Raw genomic sequence first — 23,901 nt, 5'->3', positions numbered from 1 at the left:
TTACTTCCTTTATGTCCTGTAACTGTGTATATTAATATAAGAATTTGAAACACATTATTACTGTAATCTGTAGAGCTTATATCTTCTATTTAAATAAAATCGTAACGACCGTGAGTGTGTTCGTTGATCTATTTCAAGTGTAATAACGACCATCGTGTCTCTGGCGGTTCGTGTGTCTGTTGAATTTCTTATAACAGAAAAACTACTGGATATATCCCAACCAAATTTAAGATATTTAGAATCGACCAATCCATGAGTAGGTTTTAGGGTCAATATAATTTCAAAACCTAGGAAGACCTAAACAGTGATTTTACTCTCCCACAGACTTAATAGAAACTTGCCGAATGTAATGGAAATACATTCTGAAAACTTTTCTTAGGTACATTTTATCGACAGGAGGATTAATAAGGGCCGGCCGCGTGGTGTAGGGGTAGCGTGTCTGCCACTTACCCGAAGGCCCCGGGTTCGATTCCCGGCCAGGTTAGGGATTTTTACCTGGACCTTAGGGCTGGTTCGAGGTCCACTCAGCCTACGTGATTAGAATTGAGGGGCTATCTGACGATGAGATAGCGACCCCGGTCTAGAAAGCCAAGAATAACGGCCAAGAGGATTCATCGTGCTGACCACACGGCACCTCGTAATCTGCAGGCCTTCGGGCTGAGCAGCGGTCGCTTAGTAGGCCAAGGCCCTTCAAGGGCTGTAGTGCCATGGGTTTTTGTTTTTTATTAATAAGGAAGATACTATTGACGGAATATTTCACAGTACAGGTCCAACAGCCGGTGTAGCCGTCCAGATTCGAACTACAGGCCTCCGGACAATACGGTAAATAAAGGCTTTAACCAAAGAAGAAAAAAATGCTTAGTAGTTTTCCGGTTACAAGAAATCAGCACTATGCGCACCCCCTGTTGGACTATGTCCGCTGGGACTTAGACTGTAAAACATTCTATTGAAAAGTTATTCACCGTACTGTTTGGAGGCCTGTATTTCGAATCTGGACGGCTACACCGGCCATTATCAGTGTGGTAATTCCATGTGGTTCCCCCATATTCCAGGGAAATGCTTAGGCAATACCGTACCTCATTTCAAGTACCAAAGCATATATCCTTTTTCTACACTCAAGTAATAACAGCAGCACACACTTCTACACATATGACAATACTATAGAGTCACTTTGCAGTTCTCCATCAGTCCGTGATTCGCGGTGACCATCAACAAGTCACAGGATCAGCCTGAGAGTTGGAGGACATCCTCAGGTCGAGCTACTTCTCACCCGGCTCACTCCGTCGCATACTCCCGTGTTATTAGCAGTAAATCCCTCTTCGTTTGTGCTCTCAGTAACAGAACGACGAATGTGGTGTATAAAAAAAGCGTTAGATTAAATGAAGAGCTTCAAGTATCTCTAATATAGAATTAGCCTTACATGTATGCATGTATGCGCTTAAATTCAGTATGTCAGCAACGTTACGTAGATATCCATTGTGTGTATCAATCTCTTATGTTACATTGTTGCGGGCAGTGAAGTGCAGAGAATAATGGGCGGAGACCATGTTGCCTTTAGCCACTACAGTAGGCAAAACAATACTAACTTTCTTTTTTCGAATATTCCGCTTAGTGTAACTCTACCTTAATTCTGAACAACTTGTCAATACGGGTGCGTACAACTAGTATACAATGAAATGACTAAAGCACTAGAACCACAGGTAAGGCCTTTTGCGGATGTTGTACCGTTTAGAGTAATAAATACGATAAGCTATCGGGCTGTGAGCGGCTGTAAACAAGACCTCGACCTGGACAGCAGACAAAGGAATGATGGTAAACGGGTTGAAAAGCCAGGGTGTTTCACCAAGAGGAAAAGTCCTTTCTCTTTTAATCACTTAAAATTTACTTTACGTCGCACCGACATAGATAGGTCTTATGGCGACGATGGGATAGGGAAGGGTTAGGAGTGGGAAGGAAGCGACCGTGGCCGTAATTAAGGCACAGTCTCGATGTAAAAATGGGAAACCATGGAAAACACATTCAGGGTTGCCAACACTGGGGTTCAAACTCTCGATCTCCAGAATGCAGGCTGCTAGGTATGTAACCTAAAACCACACAGCCACTTGCTCGGTAGTTTTAATTACTGTGCGGGCCGATGCCCTAGATATTAGGCCTCTTCAAATACCAAGCATCATCATAATTACTGTGTTGGAGTGAAAATACCTCATGGGGATCTCTGTAAGTAGCCTATCTAGGCATTAAGTTAAAGATATTTGTTAGGGTAATACGTAACATTAACGAGAATGTAAATAAAGGTTACAGATATAGTTACGAGGATATTTAGGGATTGTAGTAAGGATGTAAAGGAGAGAGTATGTAAGTCACTGGTAAGACCCCAATTAGAGTATGATCCCAGTAAATGGGACCCTTACTAGGATTACTTGATTCGAAAACTGGAAAAGATCCTAAGGAAAGCAGCACGATTTGTTTTGAGTGATTTACGACAAAAGAGTAGTTTTACGGAAATGTTGCAAACTTCGGGCAGGGAAGACTTGCGAGTAAGGAGACGAGCTGCTCGACCAAGCGATATATTCCTAGCTGTCAACGGAGAGATGGTGTGGAATGACATTAGTACACAAATAAGCTTCAACGGAGTTTTTCAAAATCGGAAAGCTCATATATGAAAATAAAGTTGTAATCCAAGTGGACAAATTGGGGAAAATATTCATGATGATCGTCTGACACCGTGGTTAGCCGGTTCGAGTCCCGTTGGTCGAAAAAATGTTCACAGTCAGAATATTGGCCGGCAGGGTAGGGGAGGTTGTGGTATACAATTTCTAATCACTAGATTGCATGCCAAAAGCCTGCATTAAATTCCAAACCTCTCCGCTGTGCTCATATGGAGTGAGGGCATATGACGCTGTTGATGGTGATTCGTCCGTCAGCTGGGGACATTAAGCCTTGAGCAGACCCCTTGGTGTTATTCGACAGGAGTAGACTATGTGCCGGCACCGGGTTTCACCCTCTCGCTTCCTACTATCATATATTACGTCATTCATTTCATATCATTAACTCCTCTGACGAGGTTGATGTCCGGAAGGGCATCCGGTCATTAAAAATACCCGCCACGACAGATTCATCTTACCTCATACGGGTTGGACATTTATTGGAAGAAGAGTTAAGGAATTAAGCAGATGTTCGGTAAATTTCCATCTTGTTTGAAATTAGTTGACTAGATAAACAGTTGATGGGTAAACTAACACCTGGAGGACAGCCCTAAATCCAGGTCAGTAGTTAGTTATTGATTAACTTTTTGAAACTTTCAAAAATGATTTCCACAATCCACTCAAAATAGTGACAGAAAATAGGAACGCACGAGTGAACACTACATTGTTACCGGGCGAGTTGGCCGTGCGCGTAGAGGCGCGCGGCTGTGAGCTTGCATCCGGGAGATAGTAGGTTCGAATCCCACTATCGGCAGCCCTGAAGATGGTTTTCCGTGGTTTACCATTTTCACACCAGGCAAATGCTGGGGCTGTACCTTAATTAAGGCCACGGCCGCTTCCTTCCAACTCCTAGGCCTTTCCTATCCCATCGTCGCCATAAGACCTATCTGTGTCGGTGCGACGTAAAGCCCCTAGCAAAAAAAAAAAAACTACATTGTTATTATTTTAGCAGGGTACTGTATATCTGTTTCGCTTACTTCGTAATTCATTAGCAAGCTAATATTTAGTCTTAGAGTTATGGACAAAGCCGTGTCGTGCACGTTCCAGAGCGATGCGGCATAGTAGCATGAGGCCAGATCGCGTGTTTTTCCCAGCAGTAAAAGTGAAACTCTGAACGGGCTCTGCAGACAAATAGTTTATCCAACAAATGTACACGCACACCCATACTGTGCTCTGACTGCACGTGAACCGCCTACCCTGTCCGTCTCACTTAGTTAACACGTATGAATATACAATAGCGTATTTCCGTTGTCTTGCTCTGCTGCATGGTTCGTGGTCACACCTAATGCGATCAGCTTTAAAATGTGTAATACCTCCTCTACATTTTGTCCTCAGGGAAAGATTGGATGTTATTCGTGATAACTGCCCCGCAGGTTAGCAGCGAAATGGTGTACATGCATACCTCATATGATAGTCGTGAGATCGAATCCTGGCGCAGTGAATTGTACTTTAAAAGCGCTAAAATTTGAGAGATTCTTATCGGTATATCTTTTTGGAACATAAAAATAACCCTTTTCAAGCCAAAGCTTCCACCAGTCTGGCGTAAGGACATACGGCAGCAGAATTTCAACCGGTACATATACAGGGTTATTCACCTAACACGTTACACGGAAATAACTTCTAAACAATTAAATATATCGGTATTCTGTTTTCATATTTGTAAATGGTACCGAAGGTCTTATAAAATAACATGCTACTTAGTCTCATGGGGGTAATTAATAACCGAGATATTGATATTAACTCCATATTTTTACATAGAACGGCACGAATTCATACAGCTGGGCTAAAAGATCAACTGCGTACAAGTTTAAATATGTAAGTATTTTCAAAATCGGACAATTACTTTTTGAGATATAAATAAGAACAGCATGCGCTGTTTTGCATGCCGCATCAGACGGCGTGAAGTCGGGCAAGGGCATATTGAGGCGCAAGCTGCGTCCTGACCTTGATTCCAGCCACAGAACGGATACCAGGCATGTACTGTAAACATAATGTGATGTACCGCAACATACCCTGGGTGTGCAACGTTTTTGTATGACTGGCGAACACACAACGTGGAAGGGAGATTGAAGTTGTATTGTTTTGTTTTGACACGTAATAGGTTGCGCTCAGTTTAGCGTTTTTTCTCACGGATGGGAATGGGAAGGATTTGGAAAGGAAATCGGCCGTGGCCTATCACAAAGGTACCTATCCGGTATTTGCCTGGTGTTGAACATGGGACACCATGAAAATCATTTTCAGGTTGGGCGAGGCAGGACTCGAACCTACGCTCTCCCGAATGCACGCTACTACAGTCGCGCTGGAGCTCTGCGGAGATTAATGCATGTAAAATAAAACATAAATAATAGTGTTGCTGCCATCTCACCACGATCAGCTCTGAACATTTGCTTTTCTAGAAGGAGCTCTTCTGGTATTTTGTGTTATGTTTATTTCTCAACTCATAGAGTAGTATGAACTGTACACTAAAACCAGTGACAATTATAGCTTTCGTTATGTTCCTTTCAAGGAAAAGTACTTATTTTATTCCTTTTAAACACATCGACACTTTCTGTCCTGTCATGTGTTCGCCTGTTCATACACACTTTGCAAACCCATCACATGTGTACGAGGTGCTTACATGCCTGGTATCCATTCTGTGGCTGAACTCACTCCCAGAAAACTGCTTGCACCTTAATATGTCCTTGCCCGACTTCACCCCGTCTGGTGCGGCATGCAAAACAGCGCATGCTGTTGTTACTTTTATCTCAAAAAGTAATTGTCCGATTTTGAAAATACTTACATATTTGAACTTGTACGCAGATGAACTTTTTAATCAGCTGTATGAATTTGTGCCGTTCCATTTAAAATATGGAGTTAGTATCAATATCTCGGTTGTTAATCACCCCGTGAGACTAAGTAGCACGTTATTTTACAAGACCTTGCGTGCCATTTACGAATATGAAAACAGAATACTGATATCTTTAATGGTTTAGAAGTTATTTCCGTGTAACATGTTAGGTGAATAACCCTGTATATAAAGCAGTATGTCTGTCCGTCTGTCTGCTCCTTATACAAATCCATACCGTCATCCAATCTACAAGAAGTTTTAAAATCCCTCTCCATTCCCTAGATGTAGGCCCTTTGGCTCAGTAACATACGATAACATAGATGAAACATCGAATTTGTCGTACATGGACGAGAAAAAGCTCATTTTAAACCTTACGGCGCAATGAACAAAACTCGACTTGGCCCTACGGGCCTCGAAAGCCATGTTTAAGGACCTAAAACCAACCGTTATGGAGAATGGCATCACGCTACCCCGCTCTAGGAATCGGATGAAGAAATGACCAGCCGCAACCATGGCAACGTGAGCTCACGACAGGCTTGTTGTTCGAAGTAGGCACGTGCGTAAATGTAGGCTAAGCCAAGGAGAGATTCTGCTACACATATGATTGTATGAAAAAATATAAAGCACTGTGGAGGTAAGCCACGCATAGGGGTGGAGGTGGGGAGGGTGTGCCATATAAAAATAATCGAAAATAGTGTCGAATCTATAGATTTTGGGGTCGCTGAGATGAACAGCACAATCCGCATATCGTTTAAATCCAAGTTCAGCCGCATCGGTACGGGGGTGAGGAGGGAAGAAAAAAGAAAATAAACAAAATAACCGAGATTATGGATGAATGTGTGTATGTTCCAGCATAGCTCTAAACCTAACATAACACACATCTGGCTTACTATCCGAAAAAATGACTATGTGAGCAGGACTCCCCTAACACCGTGACATTCTGGATGCCGTTTATGTAATAGTTCAGGCCCAGTCAGAATGGAGGTTGAGAAGGGGTGAAAAACAATGTCTAAAATGGGCGAGCTTATGAATGTGTTATATTCCAGCCTCACTGCCAAATAAACTTGGCAAACTATCTGGAAAAAATAATTTGGGGGTAAAACACCCCTAGAGGAGGGGGTGGCATTACAAATAATCGAAAACGACAAATATTACTGTTGAATCCATAGTTTTCGGGGTAAGTGCCCGGGCAGCGTCGGGTAATATAGCTAGTGTTTTAATGCATCCCAGTCGTAAATTTTACTATCTACTAGAAGGAAAATGGCACGATCGTAAGGGAAATGTGATATCTATACTTTCAGAAACAGGAAGTTATTATTGAACAGTTTTCATTCCTCGCCCCGAATGGTTACGCCCTTTCTCTGGCCAGGAACACACAAAGTGATTCGCTGAAACTTTGAAGTCCCATGAACGAGCATGACCTAAAGGAAGGAACACATTGCAGTGCAGATTACTTGAACATTTATTTATTTAATTTATTTATTTATATATTTAATGCATTTTGTAAGTGGCGAAGTTAGGTTTTTCGTCCCTCTCTTACATTTAATCACAATATTAATTAAGGCCACGGCCTCTTCTTTCCCGCTCCTAGCCCTTTCCTATACCATCATCGCCATAAGACATACGTGTCGGCGCGACGTAAAGCCGATTGTAAAAATAAAACAAACCTCTATAAACTCCGATATTGACATTAAAACAAACGCAATTTGAAGCAAATTCTGGATATCTCTCTGCCAATAGTGGTAAGCACGTACCAATGAGTGTCCTCTCTGCTGGTGTCTGACCCCCGGCACAGATAATAATCTGAAGCGCCCTCCTGACGATCAGCAAGGTCACGTCTGATTGCCAATAATTGGACAGCTCTTCTATAGCGTCACAGTACTCTACCTAAGGTAATGTCTTCTGCCTTGAGATCTCATCACGCCTGGCAGTCTTCATTAAACTTTGCAATCTTCAGGCACATTCCTCGACGTTTTGCACTCTTGCTCTAATGATTACCAACGGACTAATTTAGAAGATCGGATCTCTTTTCAAATTAAATGTGAATCAACGAGAGGAATTCACTCCATCACACTATCATAGTCGTGTTCCAGTTGTTCCATTACTTAACGGGATTGAAACATAATGGATAATTACTCCAGAAACTAGAACACATGAGTAATATTTTATCACACGTACCAACACGTACGAGTTGGCTACGGGGTTTGGATCACGTAACTGTCAGCCTGGGCTCGGGAGATAGTGGATTCTAACCCCACTGTCGGCAGCGGTGAACATGGTTTTCCGCAGTTTACTATTTTAACACAAGTAAAATGTTGAAGCTCTACCTTAATTAAGGCCACGGTCGCTTACTTTCCATTTTAACCCTTTCCAATCCTATCATCGTCATAACATCTCTCTGTGTTGGTGAAAGGTAAAACAAATAATTAAAAGCAATGTCATCACTGACCTGCATTTAAGTCTGTCATCCAGGTGGCAGATACCCTATCAGTTGTTTACATATTGAAAAAATGAAAATCCTCAGCCTGCTTCCAGTCATTCGACCGGGTCAGGAATGGAATGAATAAAGCCCCCATCTAGCGGCGAGGATAGGAATTGTGGCGGTTGCGAAGAATGTCGCACTCCTCTCGGCCAATGCTTAATGGCTGACAGAAGTAATAATATTGGAGCATGTTGCTGGAATGAAACGTGAAAGGGCAAACCGGAGTACCCGGAGAAAACCCAGTCCCGCCTCTGCTTTGTCCAGCACAAATCACACATTGAGTAAGTGGGATTTGAACCACGGAACCCAATGGTGAGAGGCCGCCTGAGACACAGGGGCTCTAGTTTACCTAGTATTTTCATAAATAATTTCAAAAATAAATTTATCAAAAGTTCAAATTTAAAATAATCAAAATGGTCACGGGTATTACTTATCTGCGTCACTGTGTCTGTTTTAAAACTTACTAGTTCATGTAATCGTCATTGGCGGGTTGGTTTTTGGTGAAATTGCGACATTAGCGCCATCTATCGAAGGTGAGTGGCAACAGAAGAGTCCGAGCACATTTCAGTCAACCAGTTAGTCAATCAATTAATCAATCAATTACCAATTACCCAAGTGGCAGATTCTCTATCATGTGTTTACCTAGTCTTTTCTTAAATTATTTCAAAGCAGTTTGGAAGTTATCGAATATCTCCGTTGGAAAATTATTCCAATCCCTGATTCTTCATAAACGAACATTTGCCTTAATATGCCATCTTGAATTCCAGTTTTATCCTCATATTACGATATTTCCTACTTTTAAGAGCTCCTCTAAAGCTTAATCATTTACTAATGACACGCCATTTCTCCACTTCTCCACTGACAGTTTGGAACATACCACTTAGTCGAGCAGCTCGTCTTCTTACTCTGAAGTCTTCTCAGATCAAAGTTTGCAACATATTCGTAACACTACTCGTTTGTCCGAAATCGCCCAGAAAAAAAAAGTGCTTCTTTCCTTTGGATCTTTTTCAGTTCTCGAATCAAATAATCCTGGTGAGGAGTCCCATACACTAGAACCATACTCTAATTGGTGTCTTACCAGTGACTATACACCCTCGGTTTTATATCCTTATTACAACCTCTAGATATCCTCATAACCATAGAAAGAGACAATATTATATGACGGCACAGCCTTGGTTATATGGAACAATGTAGTCGCAAAAGGTGGATGTTCCCATACTCCTCGGTCTCGTAGGATTACTTTTAACATCAACAACATAAACAGTGTCATTTTCAAATTATAGCAGCTACTACAAGCAACAAAGGATGTTCCCCCAATTCCTCGGAAAACTGTACATAATTCATAAATAAACACATCCCATTTCTACAACCTCCGACTGCCTTAACATCGGCACATGACATTGGATCGTGTTGCTGGAATGAAAGATGACAGGAAAAACCGGAGTACCCGGAGAAAAACCAGTCCCGCCTCCGCTTTGTCCAGCACAAATCTCACATGGAGTGACCAGGATTTGAACCACGGAACCCAGCGGTGAGAGGCCGGCGCGCTGCCGCCTGAGCCTCAATTTTGTCAATTTTAAAACACGTTATTTTTATTTTATTCGATGGTTCGACTACGAATAAATGAACATTTTTAACTACGCTTTTATGTCCATGGTTACATCTACAGCATCATAGGAACTTTATAACATCCTCAGCTTCAAGTTTTTACACAACATTTTAAAACTCTGCTTTATATTGTGCATACGTGCTCAGTTACTTCTGACAGACTCTAAGGAAGGCGTTCAAAGTTCAACGTATTTTTATGACATATAACTCATGTTTAACCACTTTAAGCGTATTTTTAAGGCAAATTTTATGTAAAATGTGTGTTAATCCAGATACATTTCTGATTTATGTAGTCTATTTGTTTGAACTGATGATGATTCCAAGAGAATCGAAACTAGTCTTTATTTATTGAAGGTATAAATGATACACATTATGAAAAGTGTGTAGTGGTGGAACATCTCTGGGTTGATTCCTATTATTACGACAGATTTTATATATGAGAGACGCAATAAAATGTCATCTTCCAATTGGTTACAACATATTATCTTGTGTTTGCCAACAGTTCGACTACATAGGTTATAGCATACGCCAAATACTCGTAAATTCCCGGGTATGCTAGAATGTTGTCACGATGCAGGAAGGTGCAATGTCTGTTCAAGCATTATTTAGCAAGAACTAATGGTAATGTTTTCCTTCTTGGCAGCCGATTTACTGACTCTTCCTTATATCTTGATAACAATACACCATTCTGTTATTATATTTGTTACTTTCATTGACCTGTCTGTCTCATCCTTGGCTTTGACAATATGAAAGTGACCTAGGTATGAGCGATGCTAGTAATGCCATTCCTTATTCAGCCAGTCTCTGTTATGAGTGGTGTGAAAATATCGCTCATAGGGTCGGTTGGTGCATGCATTCCAGTGGGCTTGGCAGACTGATATGTAATAGCAACTTCTGGCTCAGTGAGGAAAGCAACGGGAAACTACTTCACTCCTCATTTCCCTAGTATGCCTCTTCAGTGACACCTAGGCTTCTATGACAGCTGTTGGTGGAGCTATAGAGGATCAAACCAGCCTTCGGGCTGAATACCCAAAATACAACATACATCAGACGTAAGAGTCAAGTCTAATTCTGATCTGACATAGATTGCGAGCCTGAGGCAAGACAGGTATGATATTTACTGCGCAGGATCCCCCAAGGACAGTCTGATTACACTGTCACTTTACACAGATGTGTTACTCAGTCCAAGACCAGCTCAAATGTCCGTGCTAATTCGTTAGGCACCAGAATAACGTAAAGGCCACAACAATCATTGAACTCGCTGTTGACAAGTGTTTTGGCAGGCAAATTTTTAAGCCTATACGTTGATCTGCATGTCGCAATATTTTGTTTGAAAAGAGGACCAAGGAACTGGTTGTTATATAATTACTAAACTGCTGTGAAAAGAAATGACGTATGGCTTTTAGTGGCAGGAGTGTTTGAGGACAAGTTCAGCTCGCCAGATGCAGGTCTTTTAATTGACTCCCGTAGGCGACCTGCGCGTCGTGATGAGGATGAAATGATGATGAAGACGACACATACACCCAGCCCCCCTGCCAGAGGAATTAACCAATCTTGGTTAAAATTCCCTACCCTGCCGGAACTCGAACCCGGGACCCCTGTAACCAAAGGCCAGCACGCTAACCATTTAGCCATGGAGCCGGACTCTAAACTGCTGTATCAGTTATTGATAGGTTATTTTCTGTGCAAATGCATCAGTAATAAAGTAATAAATAAATTACAGGATTGCAAGAGAATACAAAAGTATCCTGACAATGTTGTGAAATGAACAGCGGACGTTTGTATGGTAAAAAGGATGAAAAGTCAGGCTATAAGTTCATCAAGATGAAAAGTCCTCTCAGATGTAATTAGTGTGTTGATGGAGTGAAAGTACCTCACAGAATCACTGTAAGTGCTAAAGTGTTAATAATACATTTACCGGGTGAGTTGGCCGTGCGGTTAAGGGCACGCAGCTGTGAGCTTACATCCGGGAGATAGTGGGTTCGAACCCCACTGTCGGCAGCCCTGAAGATGGTTTCCCGTGGTTTCCCATTTTCACACCAGGCAAATGCTGGGGCTATATCTTAATTAAGGCCACGGCCGCTTCCTTCCCAATCCTAGCTAGCCCTTTCCTATCCCACCGTCGCCATAAGACTTATCTGTGTCGGTGCGACGTAAAAGCAACTAGCAATATATTTACAATTCCTTTAAGTCGCATCGATGGAGAAAGGTCTTACGGCGGCGATGCGATACGGAAAGGCAAGGAATGAGAAGGAAGCGATCGTAGTCTTAATTGAGCTACAGCCTGGTGTGAAAATGACAATCCTAGGAAAACCCACTATCTCCTGAATGCAGGAAAAATATTCATTGCGGGGCAATCACATTAAAGATGTTGTAAATAAAGATTGTACATCTCTTCATATGGTTGAGAGTATTTAGGAGTTATAGTAGAAATGTAAAGTAGAGAAGTATAGGTCCCAGGAAAGACACGAATTAGAGTATGCTTCGAATGTATGCGACCCACATCAGGATCACTTGATTTGAGAACTGGAAAAAATCCAAAGACGCAGCACGATATCTTCTAAGTGATTTCCGACAAAATGTTACGCAAATGGTGCAAAGTTTGGGTTGGGAAGACTTGGGAGTAAGGAGACGAGCTACTCGACTAAATGGAATGTTCCGAGCTGTCATTGGAGCTACGGTAACCTTAATGAACAGCCCAAGCACTTGCCTGGTGTGAAAATGTGAAACCACGAAAACCACCTCCGGGGCTCCCGACAGTGGGGGTTCGAGCACATTATATAACAAATAGTCCGACTCGTTGGCTGAACGGTCAGCGTACTGGCCTTCGGTTCAGAGGGTCCCGGGTTCGATTCCCGGCCGGGTCGGGGATTTTAACCTTAATTGGTTAATTCCAATGGCACGGGGGCTGGGTGTATGTGTTGTCTTCATCATCATTTCATCATCACGACGCGCAGGTCGCCTACGGGAGTCAAATAGAAAGACCTGCACCTGGCGAGCCGAACCCTTCCTGGGATATCCCGGCACTAAAAGCCATACGACATTTCATCTAACAAATGCAAGTTGACAGCTACGTGACTCAAACCACGCAGCCACTAGCTCGGTACATGTGTGTCTATCTAAACTATCTACACATTGATTGCCTGATTTACATTTCTTTCTTTCTTTCTTTCTTTCTTTCTTTCTTTCTTTCTTTCTTTCTTTCTCTTTGATTGATTGATTGATTGATTGATTGATTGATTGATTGATTGATTGATTGATTGATTGATTTTGGTCAGTCACCGACGAATTCTTGCATGACTATCACCGTCTTACCACCCGGTGGACCTTGAATGTCGGGAACAAACAGTGCTGGCAAGGGACGAGGTCACTCTGGAAAACGACTGACACCGGATTACCTTTAAAGAGTCTTCACAAGTAAAGTTTTAGACGGGCCAAGGTAACTGTGGAGTCATTAAAACTCGGGTTGGACCATGGACGCCGTCAGAAAGGCGCCAGTGTCTGTGGCATTGCAGTGGGAGTCCAAGTCCACTGTACGCATGCACATTGCTGTTCAACGAACATTTTCGTTAATGACCGATCACCTAGCAGTTTCCGATGGAGAGAAATCAGCATCAAACACAAACACTCCGTGGTTTTCAGCCGGTATCACTGTAGCATACTTGCTATGGCACGATGCTGTAATTTCCGACATCCGTGTTAAAATCCCTCCCATCACGAAGTTTCAGTTCGATTGGCGCACTCAATCCGGTCCTACTCGTAGCAACACCACTTCGCAAAGCCCGTTTGATTTCGCGCGTGAAGCGATCTGATTGGCTAACTTTAGCAGGTGATAAAATGACAACGCCCAGATATATCGAATTGTTTTCTTTCAAATTATTTTTCAGTATAATAAACCCTCTAACGCTCATATACCCGGTTCACCACCCTGGATATGTCCGGCTCCATGGCTGAATGGGCAGCGTAGTGGCCTTCGGTTCCGAGTGCTCCAGGTTCGATTCCTGGCCGAGTCAAGGATTTTAACTGCGTTTGGTTAATTTCTATAGTCCGGGGACTGGATTCTTGTTCGTCTGAATACACAGGTTCATTTACATACACCACATCACACTTAAAACCACTGCAGAGACACGCAATAATAAATACATTCCTCCAAGTAAGGTTGGCGTCAAGAGCTCCGTGGCTCAGGTGACAGCGCGCCGACCTCTCACCACTGGGTTCCGTGGTTTAAATCCCGGTCACTCCATGTCAGATTTGTGCTGGACAAAGGCGGGACAGGTTTTTCTTCGGTAGTCAATTTTCCCCGTCATTTTTCATTCCAGCAACACTCTCCAATATCATTTCATTTCATTAGTCAGTCATTCCTCCTGAGGAGTGCGACAGGCTACGGCAGCCGCCACAATTCCTATCCTCGCCGCTAGATGGGACATCATTCATTCCATTCCTGACCCAGTCGAATGACTGGAAACAGGCTGTGGATTTTCATTTTTCAAGGTTGGCGTCACAAAGATATCTAACCATAAAACTGGTCTAAATCCAAACAAGTTTCCGACGTCGCAGCGAGACAGGAAGGTCTTACGGCTAATATATATATATATATATATCGTTCGTGTATTATAATGCTTAACACTAATTTCCAGCTTCGTGGTGTGGGGGTAGAATGCCTACCGCTTACCTGGTGGCCCTGGGTTCGATTCCTAGCCAGTTAAAAGATTTTAATTGTGGACTGAGGGCTCGATCAATGCTCACTCAGCCTCGTGAGACCCACTGAATATCTGTCTGATACAAGAGGCAGCGGAACCGGTCAAGAAAGAGATAAAAGGCTGAGAATGTCATTACGCTACGTGTTAGTATCTATAGGCTATCTGGATGGGCAGCACTCATCTTGGCAAGCCCTACTAGGCTGTTGCTACCAGAGATACAACATTCGGGAAATCCGAGATGACCCTAACGGAAGACCTTAAAGAGTTAATATAGTACTTCAAGTTGTGGAGACTTACACCTAGTGCCAACAAAACAGAAGTATGTTGTTTCCATCTAAACATCTAGATGGCTAATAGACAATTGCAGGTGTACATTGGAAATCAATTATTGAAACATAATAGTTTCCCTAGACATCTAGGAATTACCTTAGATAGAAAACTCTTCTTTAGACAATACCTTCGAAACATCCAATCCAAAGTAAGAACTCGCAACAATGTAATCCAAAAAATATGTGGTCCAAATTATATGGGTTCAATGTCAACTTTATTTCCACGCACAGCTTTGGGACTTGTGTTTTCGACTGCCGAGTACCGTGCTCCTGTTTGGTTGAATAGCCCTCACACTAACCTCACATATATGCAGTTCAACGCCACGATGCGTCTCGTCACCGGCACAATAAGGTCTACACCCACATATTGTCAACCTATCCTCAGCCATATCTTCCCACCAGATCTTAGACGTATAAACGCTCTCCTCAGGGAGTTGAAGAAAGTAATAAATAATCCCCAATTACCAATACATATAGCTACATCGCCGATGTCCATCTGAATCGTATAAGGTCTCGAAATCCATCAATAAAAAACTGCAATAGAATTGAAGAATACCAACTTCAAAATAATTATTAACTAATTAATAAAACAAGGAGATAAGTAAGAACCTGCTGAAAACCCATCGATTCTTACATGTTTGAAAATTCACAATAAGTAAGCAGATATTTTTAGCATCTTTAAAATGACCTGGGAGAGTCGAAGGATTTCTTATTTCCGTGGCAACTGAAGTAAAACATTTACAAAACAGCAGTGATGATGTGACCCATCGAGCTTGATGAAATGTAATGGCCACTGAAGAGATCAGCAAGGAGTTCAACTTGAGTGTTCTGGGTTCGATCCCTTATCTGTCATGGACTTACTACTAGTCTGAGGATCTTAGCCGTGCTTCACGAAGAATTTGAACAGAAGTCAGTTGTGGGTATTAATCCCATTCTATTTCATACTAGAAGTCGCAGCATATTCTTCCTAGAAGTACAAGCGTAAGAGCAACGGCTTTCTTTCCTGGTCCAGCTGATTACCTATACCTTTACAGGTATCACGATAATACGAGTTATTGGTCTTTTTATTAAATTCACAAGACTGTTTACCACTATGATTCAAGTTACTTAAACGAGCAATTTTAACATAAACAGCGAAAGATTACGGTTTGCTGCATTTTGAAAGCACGTTCACTTTAACTGCCTAGCTTACCCTATGCGTGTCAAAATGGTTATTTATGCAAACCATGCGTAAAACGGACCTTGGTTTGCGTGGGTAGAAAGATTTAAGACAGAGGCATTAGCCAAATGCTTAAATTACGTAATGCAAAGAAGTTCATGCCGCAGAAGTTGCATGCATTATTTAATCTATTATCATGGCAAAAAAAACGTATATGGAAAGAAACATGTTAGAAGGAAGTAAGATAATGAGCAACACATTAGTATTGTTGGTATTTCTTCGTTTAAATTATCAATCAATCAATCAATCAATCAATCAATCAATCAATCAATCAATCAATCAATCAATCAATCAATCAATCAATCAATCAATCAATCAATCAATCAATCAATCAATCAATCAATCAATCAATCAATCAATCAATCAATCAATCAATCAATCAATCAATCAATCAATCAATCAATCAATCAATCAATCAATCAATCAATCAATCAATCAATCAATCAATCAATCAATCAATCAATCAGCACTGATCATCATTTAGGGCAGTCGCCCAGATTCCATATCTGTTGTTTACTTACTCTCTTCTTAAATTATTGCAAGGAATCTGGAAATTTATTCAACATCTCCCTTGAAAAAGTATTCCAGTCCCTAACTCCCCTTCCTATAAACGAATATTTACCCCAATTTCTCCTCTTGAATTCCAACGTCATTTTCATACTGTGATCTTTTCTACTTTAAAAACACCACTCAAACGTATTCGTCTATTAATGTCATTCCCCATCGTCTTTCCACTGACAGCTCGAAACATAACACTTAATCGAGCAGCTGGTCTCTTTTCTCCCAAGTCTTCCCAGTCCAAACTGTACCACATTTTCGTAACACTACTATTTTATCGGAAATCACCCAGGACAGATCGAGCTGCTTTTCTTTGAATATTTTTCCAGTTCCCGAATCAAGTAATCCTTGATGAGGGTACCATACACTGGAACCATAATCTCCAATGAATATCTTTCCTTGTATTAACACCCAGGTACTTACAGTGATTCCCATAAGGTACTTTCACCCCGTCAACGCAGTAAGTAAGACTGAGAGGACTCTTCCTATTAGTGAATCATAGTTTCAAACTTACAGCAAGTATGAATACTTTGCTAATATGTACTATAATTGCGAGCATATGGATGAGGCCATGAACTATCTAAGGAACAGAAATATTATGACGTATTAGATCAAAGTGTCAGTTTTCTCATCAATACAGCCCTCTTTAACACAACCTGGATGAGATTATGTACATAATATAACGCAGTTTTTGAAATATGTTCCTTTGTGAAATACAGAATATTGTCATACTATAATGCGCTATCTTCTATTTACATTTAAACAGGAACTAATCACTAACTTCATGATGTATTGCAGGCACCTTGTGGAGGCAATGATTTAATACAGCAGGTCGTTGTGTGCGTATGCACGGTAAACAACTATTTCACAGTGCCCAGGAGAGGCCTATTTGTCAAATGCAAAACTATTTAGAGAATGCCTAGTTTCTGTTGTGGTAGAAGAAAATGTCAGTTAATTCTTCAATTATTCTAATATTATAACATATTTTAAATCAGAAACGTCAAATAATTAGTCGTCGGCCGCCAGCTTCCGAACCAAATAGCCCAACACTATTCCAGACTTTGGAGAGTATTATTTTCATTCAAGAGCTGGATATCGAAAGATGTAATTCCAGCACATCAGGTTACCATGCGAATTTTAGACTAAGAGTTCTTTTATAGCAATTTATACACGCGCATCCAATCAACGGAGAACCGCGGCTGAGGCCTATGCCGACAAGCTGTCACTTCCCGCCGGCCAGCCAATACGAGAATAAGCTAGGGTGACTGCTTCATAAATTATACTGAACTTTAAAAGTACTTACTCCTTTTTCTCGTCATGAAGAAGTTTCTCATGGAACAGATTAGGTTTTTAGTCGCTCCATTATCGGCCTCTTCTTTTTTTTTACGTGCCCACATAAGTGTAACCACACTTTGTCTGAGAAGAGAATGAGATTAGGATCAATTTCCCCGTCATGCACTTTATTAAAAAACAATTCACTAAATATAATCCTACACTCAGGATCACCCGATTTAAGTTCTTGTATCACATAGGGTTTTAACGTACGTAACTTCGTAACCCTTTGTACGAAACCGTAAGCTATTCCAGTTTGCCGAGAAAGACGGCTAAGCCATTTCTTAGGAGGTTTTTTTAGATGATGTCCAATGTCATTAAGATTTTATTCTGCTAGTATTGTAAGTCGCATTATTCTTATTATTAATATTTCTAGTTTTACGAAGTATATTAACTAATCTATGAACCATCCAACGACTTGAAGCTCTAACACCTGGGAATTTCTCTTGAAATAATCTCCTAAGCACGAGCGGATTCTGTACGGACATACGAATCACAAATAGACACTCGATGTGGAATAGAATAATTAGGACTATTATGATTATCATCGCTTCATTATCACCTCACTTCACATACAGATGTTGCTCTCATTGAAACACGAAACAGACTGCATTGTGAGAAAAAGACAGAACCGATAGTCCCTGTGGGCTTCCCTCCCTCCCGCGCAGCTGTCGGCTTAGCCACTCCTAGCCGCCGCTCCGGTTCCAAGATAACTGGATGACCTAGTATGTATCGATATAAATAATGTAGTCGTTACTGACATGTCTCACCAATATTAAGTGCCGCACGGACGATATGACTTACCCCTTGCCGCGATGGGTCTGTCTTCTAATATGTAATTTAGTTCAAACATTGACTCTTAATACATGTTCATTAGTGATGGGCTAGCGACGGAATCGAGTAGAATCGAGTAATGTGCTCTTAGAATCGGTATTACTCGACTCCAGACTCGAGTCCAAGCATACTGGTGTCGCTATCTGTGGACATGCCTTAGAACTAAAATCTACTGTACTGGAGTGCACGGCATTCAGGGTCACCCACAGAATATTTTTGTGGTGTGGAGTGCAATATGTTTGCTGCTGATGATTGATGTTGTTCAGTCACCGGTCGTCAATAATTCGATTGTTATGATTATTATTATCATCATCATAGGCACTAAAGGTTGTGACTTACTAACAAACTGTCAGCTGTTTAGCTAGAACAGAATGACGTTCTGTCCGCTGATTTGCTGCGTGAACGTACGTCACATTCTGGACGCCTCATCTTAATACCCGACATTATATCTGCCGAAAGTATGATGTACATATAAACTGCTGTAATTCACCTGTTCCCCCGGACGATTGTAGGCTTTGGCGCGGTTAGCAATAGGCTATGGTTACAAGAAATCTGTCATACTACCGATCATATTAGCACATCTACGCCCGTGTATATGCATAATGGCTACATGAGATATAATTTACCAGTAGCGAAGCAATACCATGTGTGCAGAAATACCGTCTATAGTCTACAAATAGCACATGTTTAAAATACACTAATTACAACATACATACCGTTACAGGGATTTGAAATAATAATAATAATAATAATAATAATAATAATAATAATGTTATAACTTTTACGTCCAAGTACGTACATTTGTATGGTTTTCGGGGATGCCGAGGTACCGCATTTAGTCCCCGGGAGATTTTTTACGTCCCAATAATTCTACCGACACTAGGTTGACGTATTTGAGCACCTTCAAATACTACCGGACTAAACCAGTATCGAACCGGCCAAGTTGGGCTATGAAGGCCAGATAAGCTATATTATCAATATTAGAATAGATGGCATATTCAGTGAAGTGTGTGCGAGACGCCGTAAACGGATATTTTCATATCTTATTATGCGTATTAAGTGGCATTATTATCGTTCTCAAGTAATTATCAAATTTAGGTTATTCCTTTTGCGCATTCATTCAGTTTTTTCATATCGTACCGCGCTGTCGCAATCCCATAAACCCTCAGCGACCGCTTGTACGCATGCTTCATCCATCTACGAGCCGGCGAGTGAGCGAACGTGTGACGTCATGCTATCATCGAGCCTTCGCAAGCGAAGCGAGTCCGAGCCTGGACTCGAAAGAATCGAGTACCGCGATTCCAGGCATCACTCGCGCACATCACTAATGTTCATTCCATCTTTTAAAATAATCTTGAACCTTGGAAGAACATGTGTTGCGGGACAGTATTTATAAGTACAGTAATGAAATGCACAATTTTGGAAACGTGTGTAGCGGGACAGTATTTACAAGTAGCGAAATTACAGTACTTTAGAAACACATGTGTAGCGGGATAGTATTTACAAGTGCAGCAGTGAAATAGAGAAGTTCGGAAATGCATATGTAGCGGGCAGTGTTTATGTATGTTGAGTCCCCACACTGAAGGCTGGTTAGATTCTCAACAGGTCCACCATCAGTTGTCATAGTTGGCCTACGAATCACTGAAGAGGGATACTAGGGAAATGAGGAATGAGGTAGTTTGAAGTTGCCCGGTTTCTGAGACGAGTCGAAATACACGTAGGAAGGTGGTTCCGGAAAAGTAGTGGAGAGAGAAATTGACCAGACTCATTTTACCCTAAGTTTAATACTCCCCTTTAACAATTTTCTTTTCCTATAACCACCGACTTGAGGATCCAAGCATTGTCCAATGTTATAAAGATTTTCTTCTGTTAGTATTGTACGTCGCATTCTTCACTTCTTATTAATATTTAAAGTTTAACCTTCCATGGCAGAGTCATGACTTCTCCACCGAAGCCAGTTAGCATGTAGTCTGCAAGCTTATATGAACGAACTATGTGTCTCTATAGCCCTGTCGTTTGTCTCTAATGACTCATCGTAGTAACGAAAGATTCCCATTATTGTAACGTCAATGCCATTATCAACGTAGTTACCTCAACAAAATTTAGAGCGTTAAACGAGTAACTGTCTACATTTTCTCTTTATGGATACAAACTATGAACGACATAGTAGATATCTAGAGTTCCCGATCTTGTTGGGTTCTAATTCAGGCTCTGATAGCAGCCATCCTCGGTATATTTCTTCCCCAGTTTCTTCTGTGCCTAATCCTTGTGAGTGCTGGTAGGAAGTTTCGTTTCTACCTCAAGAGAACATAGTCCAGCCCCAACAACGCAATTTGACTCAAAATTTTACTCACAGTACTATGACTACATTTTTACAACAGAACTAATTACTTCATTTTTACTAACCCAACAGGAAAATTTCATGTTACAACAACAACAACAATAATAATAATAATAATAATAATAATAATAATAATAATAATAATAATAATAATAATAATAATAATAATAATAATAATAATAATAATAATAATAAAATCCACAGCCTGTTTCCGGTCATCGGACCGGGTCAGGAATGGAATGAATGAAACCCCCATCTAGTGGCGATGATAGGAACTGTGTCGGCTACCGAAGCCAGTCACACTCCCCTAAAATGAAATGATAATATGGAGAGTGTTGCTGGAATGAAATATGACGGGGAAAACCGGAGTACTTGGAGAAAAACCTGTCCCGCCTCTACTTTGTCGAGTACAAATTTCACATGGAGTGACCGGGATTTGAACCACGAAACGCAGCGGTGATTGGCCAGCGCGCTGCCGCCTGAGCCACGAAGTCTGCCAATAATAATAATAATAATAATAATAATAATAATAATAATAATAATAATAATAATAATAATAATAATAATAATAATAATAATAATAATAATAATAATGCGTGTATTCGAACTTGGCTCAAAAAGGACGTTTGATTACCGCATTTCTCTTAACTCTGGGGATAGATGACCTATCCTCATTGGTGTTAGATTTTTGGTTCAGGGTTGAAGGTTTTTTGAGAGATTTTACTGTAGGATCCATTGAAAATTGGAACCTCGGGCGTCTGGGTGGACAGACAGCAAACAAACAAGCCACTCCACTAACTGCACGCCCTTGCAACAATTTCTTGATTTAATATGCGGGACTGTGCCTTAATTAAGGCCAGGGCCTCTTCCTTTCTTTCCTATCCCATCGTCGCCATAAGCCCTGTGTCGGTGTGACGTAAAGCAACTTGTAAAGAAAAGAAAAGAATATGGTGGTAAATCTATTGCCATGTGACTATCACATTAGGTACTCGTTCACCTATTTTTGTTATTATTATTATTATTATTATTATTATTATTATTATTATTATTATTATTATTCCATTTTAACATTAATATTTCAGGTATTCATCTTTTATTTTTAGCTTTGTTTCTTCTCAGAAGTTTGGAGAAGTTCAAGAGAATCTTTGAAAATCTTGTCAAGGGGGGCGTAACTTTCACTGGTTTTTCAGAAATACGTGTTTCTGAAGTCACTCAAATCGAAAAAAGAAAAAAAAAACCTCTTCCATGCATATTCTTTAGTTCACAAGAAAGTAAAGTGCAGTGGCAGTAGTTGGTAGGGTGTACTCACCCAGGAATGAGACAAGGTTGGTTCTGCGAAAGGAGGATACTCCGTTCAGAGGGCGCCATCACGTCACTGCCACTGAGATACACACGAGACAAGACTCATGCCGCGACTGAAGAGGCGGGAGCCAGTGCGGTGTGCTGTCAAACACATACCTGACTAGAGGTCAGCACTAGCGTAACGCGCAAGCGCAGGTGCAGTGGTCGGCGTTGTACTTGATCTTCACGAGTAAATAAATTAAAACACTAGATTAAATAAATAAATAAATAAATAAATAAATAAATAAATAAATAAATAAATAAATAAATAAATAAATAAATAAATGTTCAAAAGCGTTATACTTCGCATCTGAATTTCCAAATAGTGCTAGACAGTTCAATGTATGGCAACTGAACTTGCAGGAAATTATTATTATTATTATTATTATTATTATTATTATTATTATTATTAAATGGCTTTTAGCGCCGGGAGTGCCCAAGGACAAGTTCGGTTCGCCAGATGCAGGTCTTTTGATTTGACTCCCGTAGGCGACCTGTGCGTCGTTATTAGGCTGAAATGATGATGAAGACGGCACACAAACCCAGCCGCATGCCAGCGGAATTAACCAATGATGGTTAAAATTCCTGACCCTGACTGGAATCGAACCCGGGACTCCTGTGACCAAAGGCCAGCGCGCTAACTATTTAGCCATGGAGCCGGTCATCCCGGTGGCAATGGTCACTTACAGTAGTATGATAATAAAATAAAGTTAAACATAATTACAGAACAACAACAACAATAACCACAACAAGCAATTCCATGGAAAGAAAATATTACAAGAAATACGACTAGTTTAACATTATAAATTAAGTAGAAAATCACAAATTCAGTGTCCGTCATTTACAACTTTTACTTTTCATTTTACATTAGCAGTAATGATCTTCTTAAATAGCGGAAGGGAATATATCAAAGACTGCTGCAGGTAATTTATTCCAATCCTTTATGGTCCTGTTTACGAAGGAAGACTTGCCCACATCCGTATGCTGGTTTCTGGCCCTAATTTTATGCTTGTGATCATTTCTCGATAAGTACGAGGGAGGTTCCAACCTATTCCTAATACTACTCCAGACAGCCTTTCTCGTGTAGCTCTTATAAAGACCACACAGGCGAGCTCTAGTTCTCCTAGATTCAAGACTTTCTCAATTAATGATATTCCTCCTATTACCGTTTACGAAACACATCGCTCTTCTGACCGGCTCCATGGCTAAATGGTTAGCGTGCTGGCCTTGGGTCACAGGGGTCCGAGGTTCGATTACCGGCAGGATGAAGAATTTTAACCATCATTGGTTAATTTCGCTGACACGGACGCTGGGTGTATGTGCCGTCTTCATCATCATTTCATCCTCATCATAACGCGCAGGTCGCCTACGGGAGTCAAATTAAAAGACCTGCACCTGGCGAGCCGAACTTGTCCTCGGACACTCCCGGCACTAAAAGCCATACGCGACTTCATACGCTCTTCTTTGAACTTTTTCTAGGGAATTCATTAAACCTACCCTGTTCGGATCCCAGCACGCAGATCCATATTCGATAATCGGTCTTACCAAACCAAGCTTTACTTTTGGCACCAGAATTAGCTGTCATTAGCGGGCATTATAAACTGGAAAAGGCCTATATATTAAAG

The 23,901-nt window shown here is 41.0% G+C and overlaps 1 protein-coding gene across 1 annotated transcript in view; it reads right to left on the bottom strand.

The window, feature by feature from the left end:
- Positions 1 to 22,336, bottom strand: part of LOC136877101 (ciliary microtubule inner protein 2B) — a 297,050-nt gene extending 274,714 nt beyond the window's left edge. Inside the window, exon 1 of the mRNA XM_067150917.2 lies at positions 22,245 to 22,336. Coding sequence (XP_067007018.2) covers positions 22,245 to 22,303 — 59 coding nt within the window. The 5' untranslated portion in view covers positions 22,304 to 22,336. The remainder of the gene's footprint in view (positions 1 to 22,244) is intronic.
- Positions 22,337 to 23,901: the final 1,565 nt, after the last annotated feature.

This window comes from Anabrus simplex, chromosome 7 (genome assembly GCF_040414725.1).
Source record: "Anabrus simplex isolate iqAnaSimp1 chromosome 7, ASM4041472v1, whole genome shotgun sequence".
NCBI lineage: Eukaryota > Metazoa > Arthropoda > Insecta > Orthoptera > Tettigoniidae > Anabrus > Anabrus simplex.
This window is presented reverse-complemented; position numbering and strand designations above follow the sequence as displayed.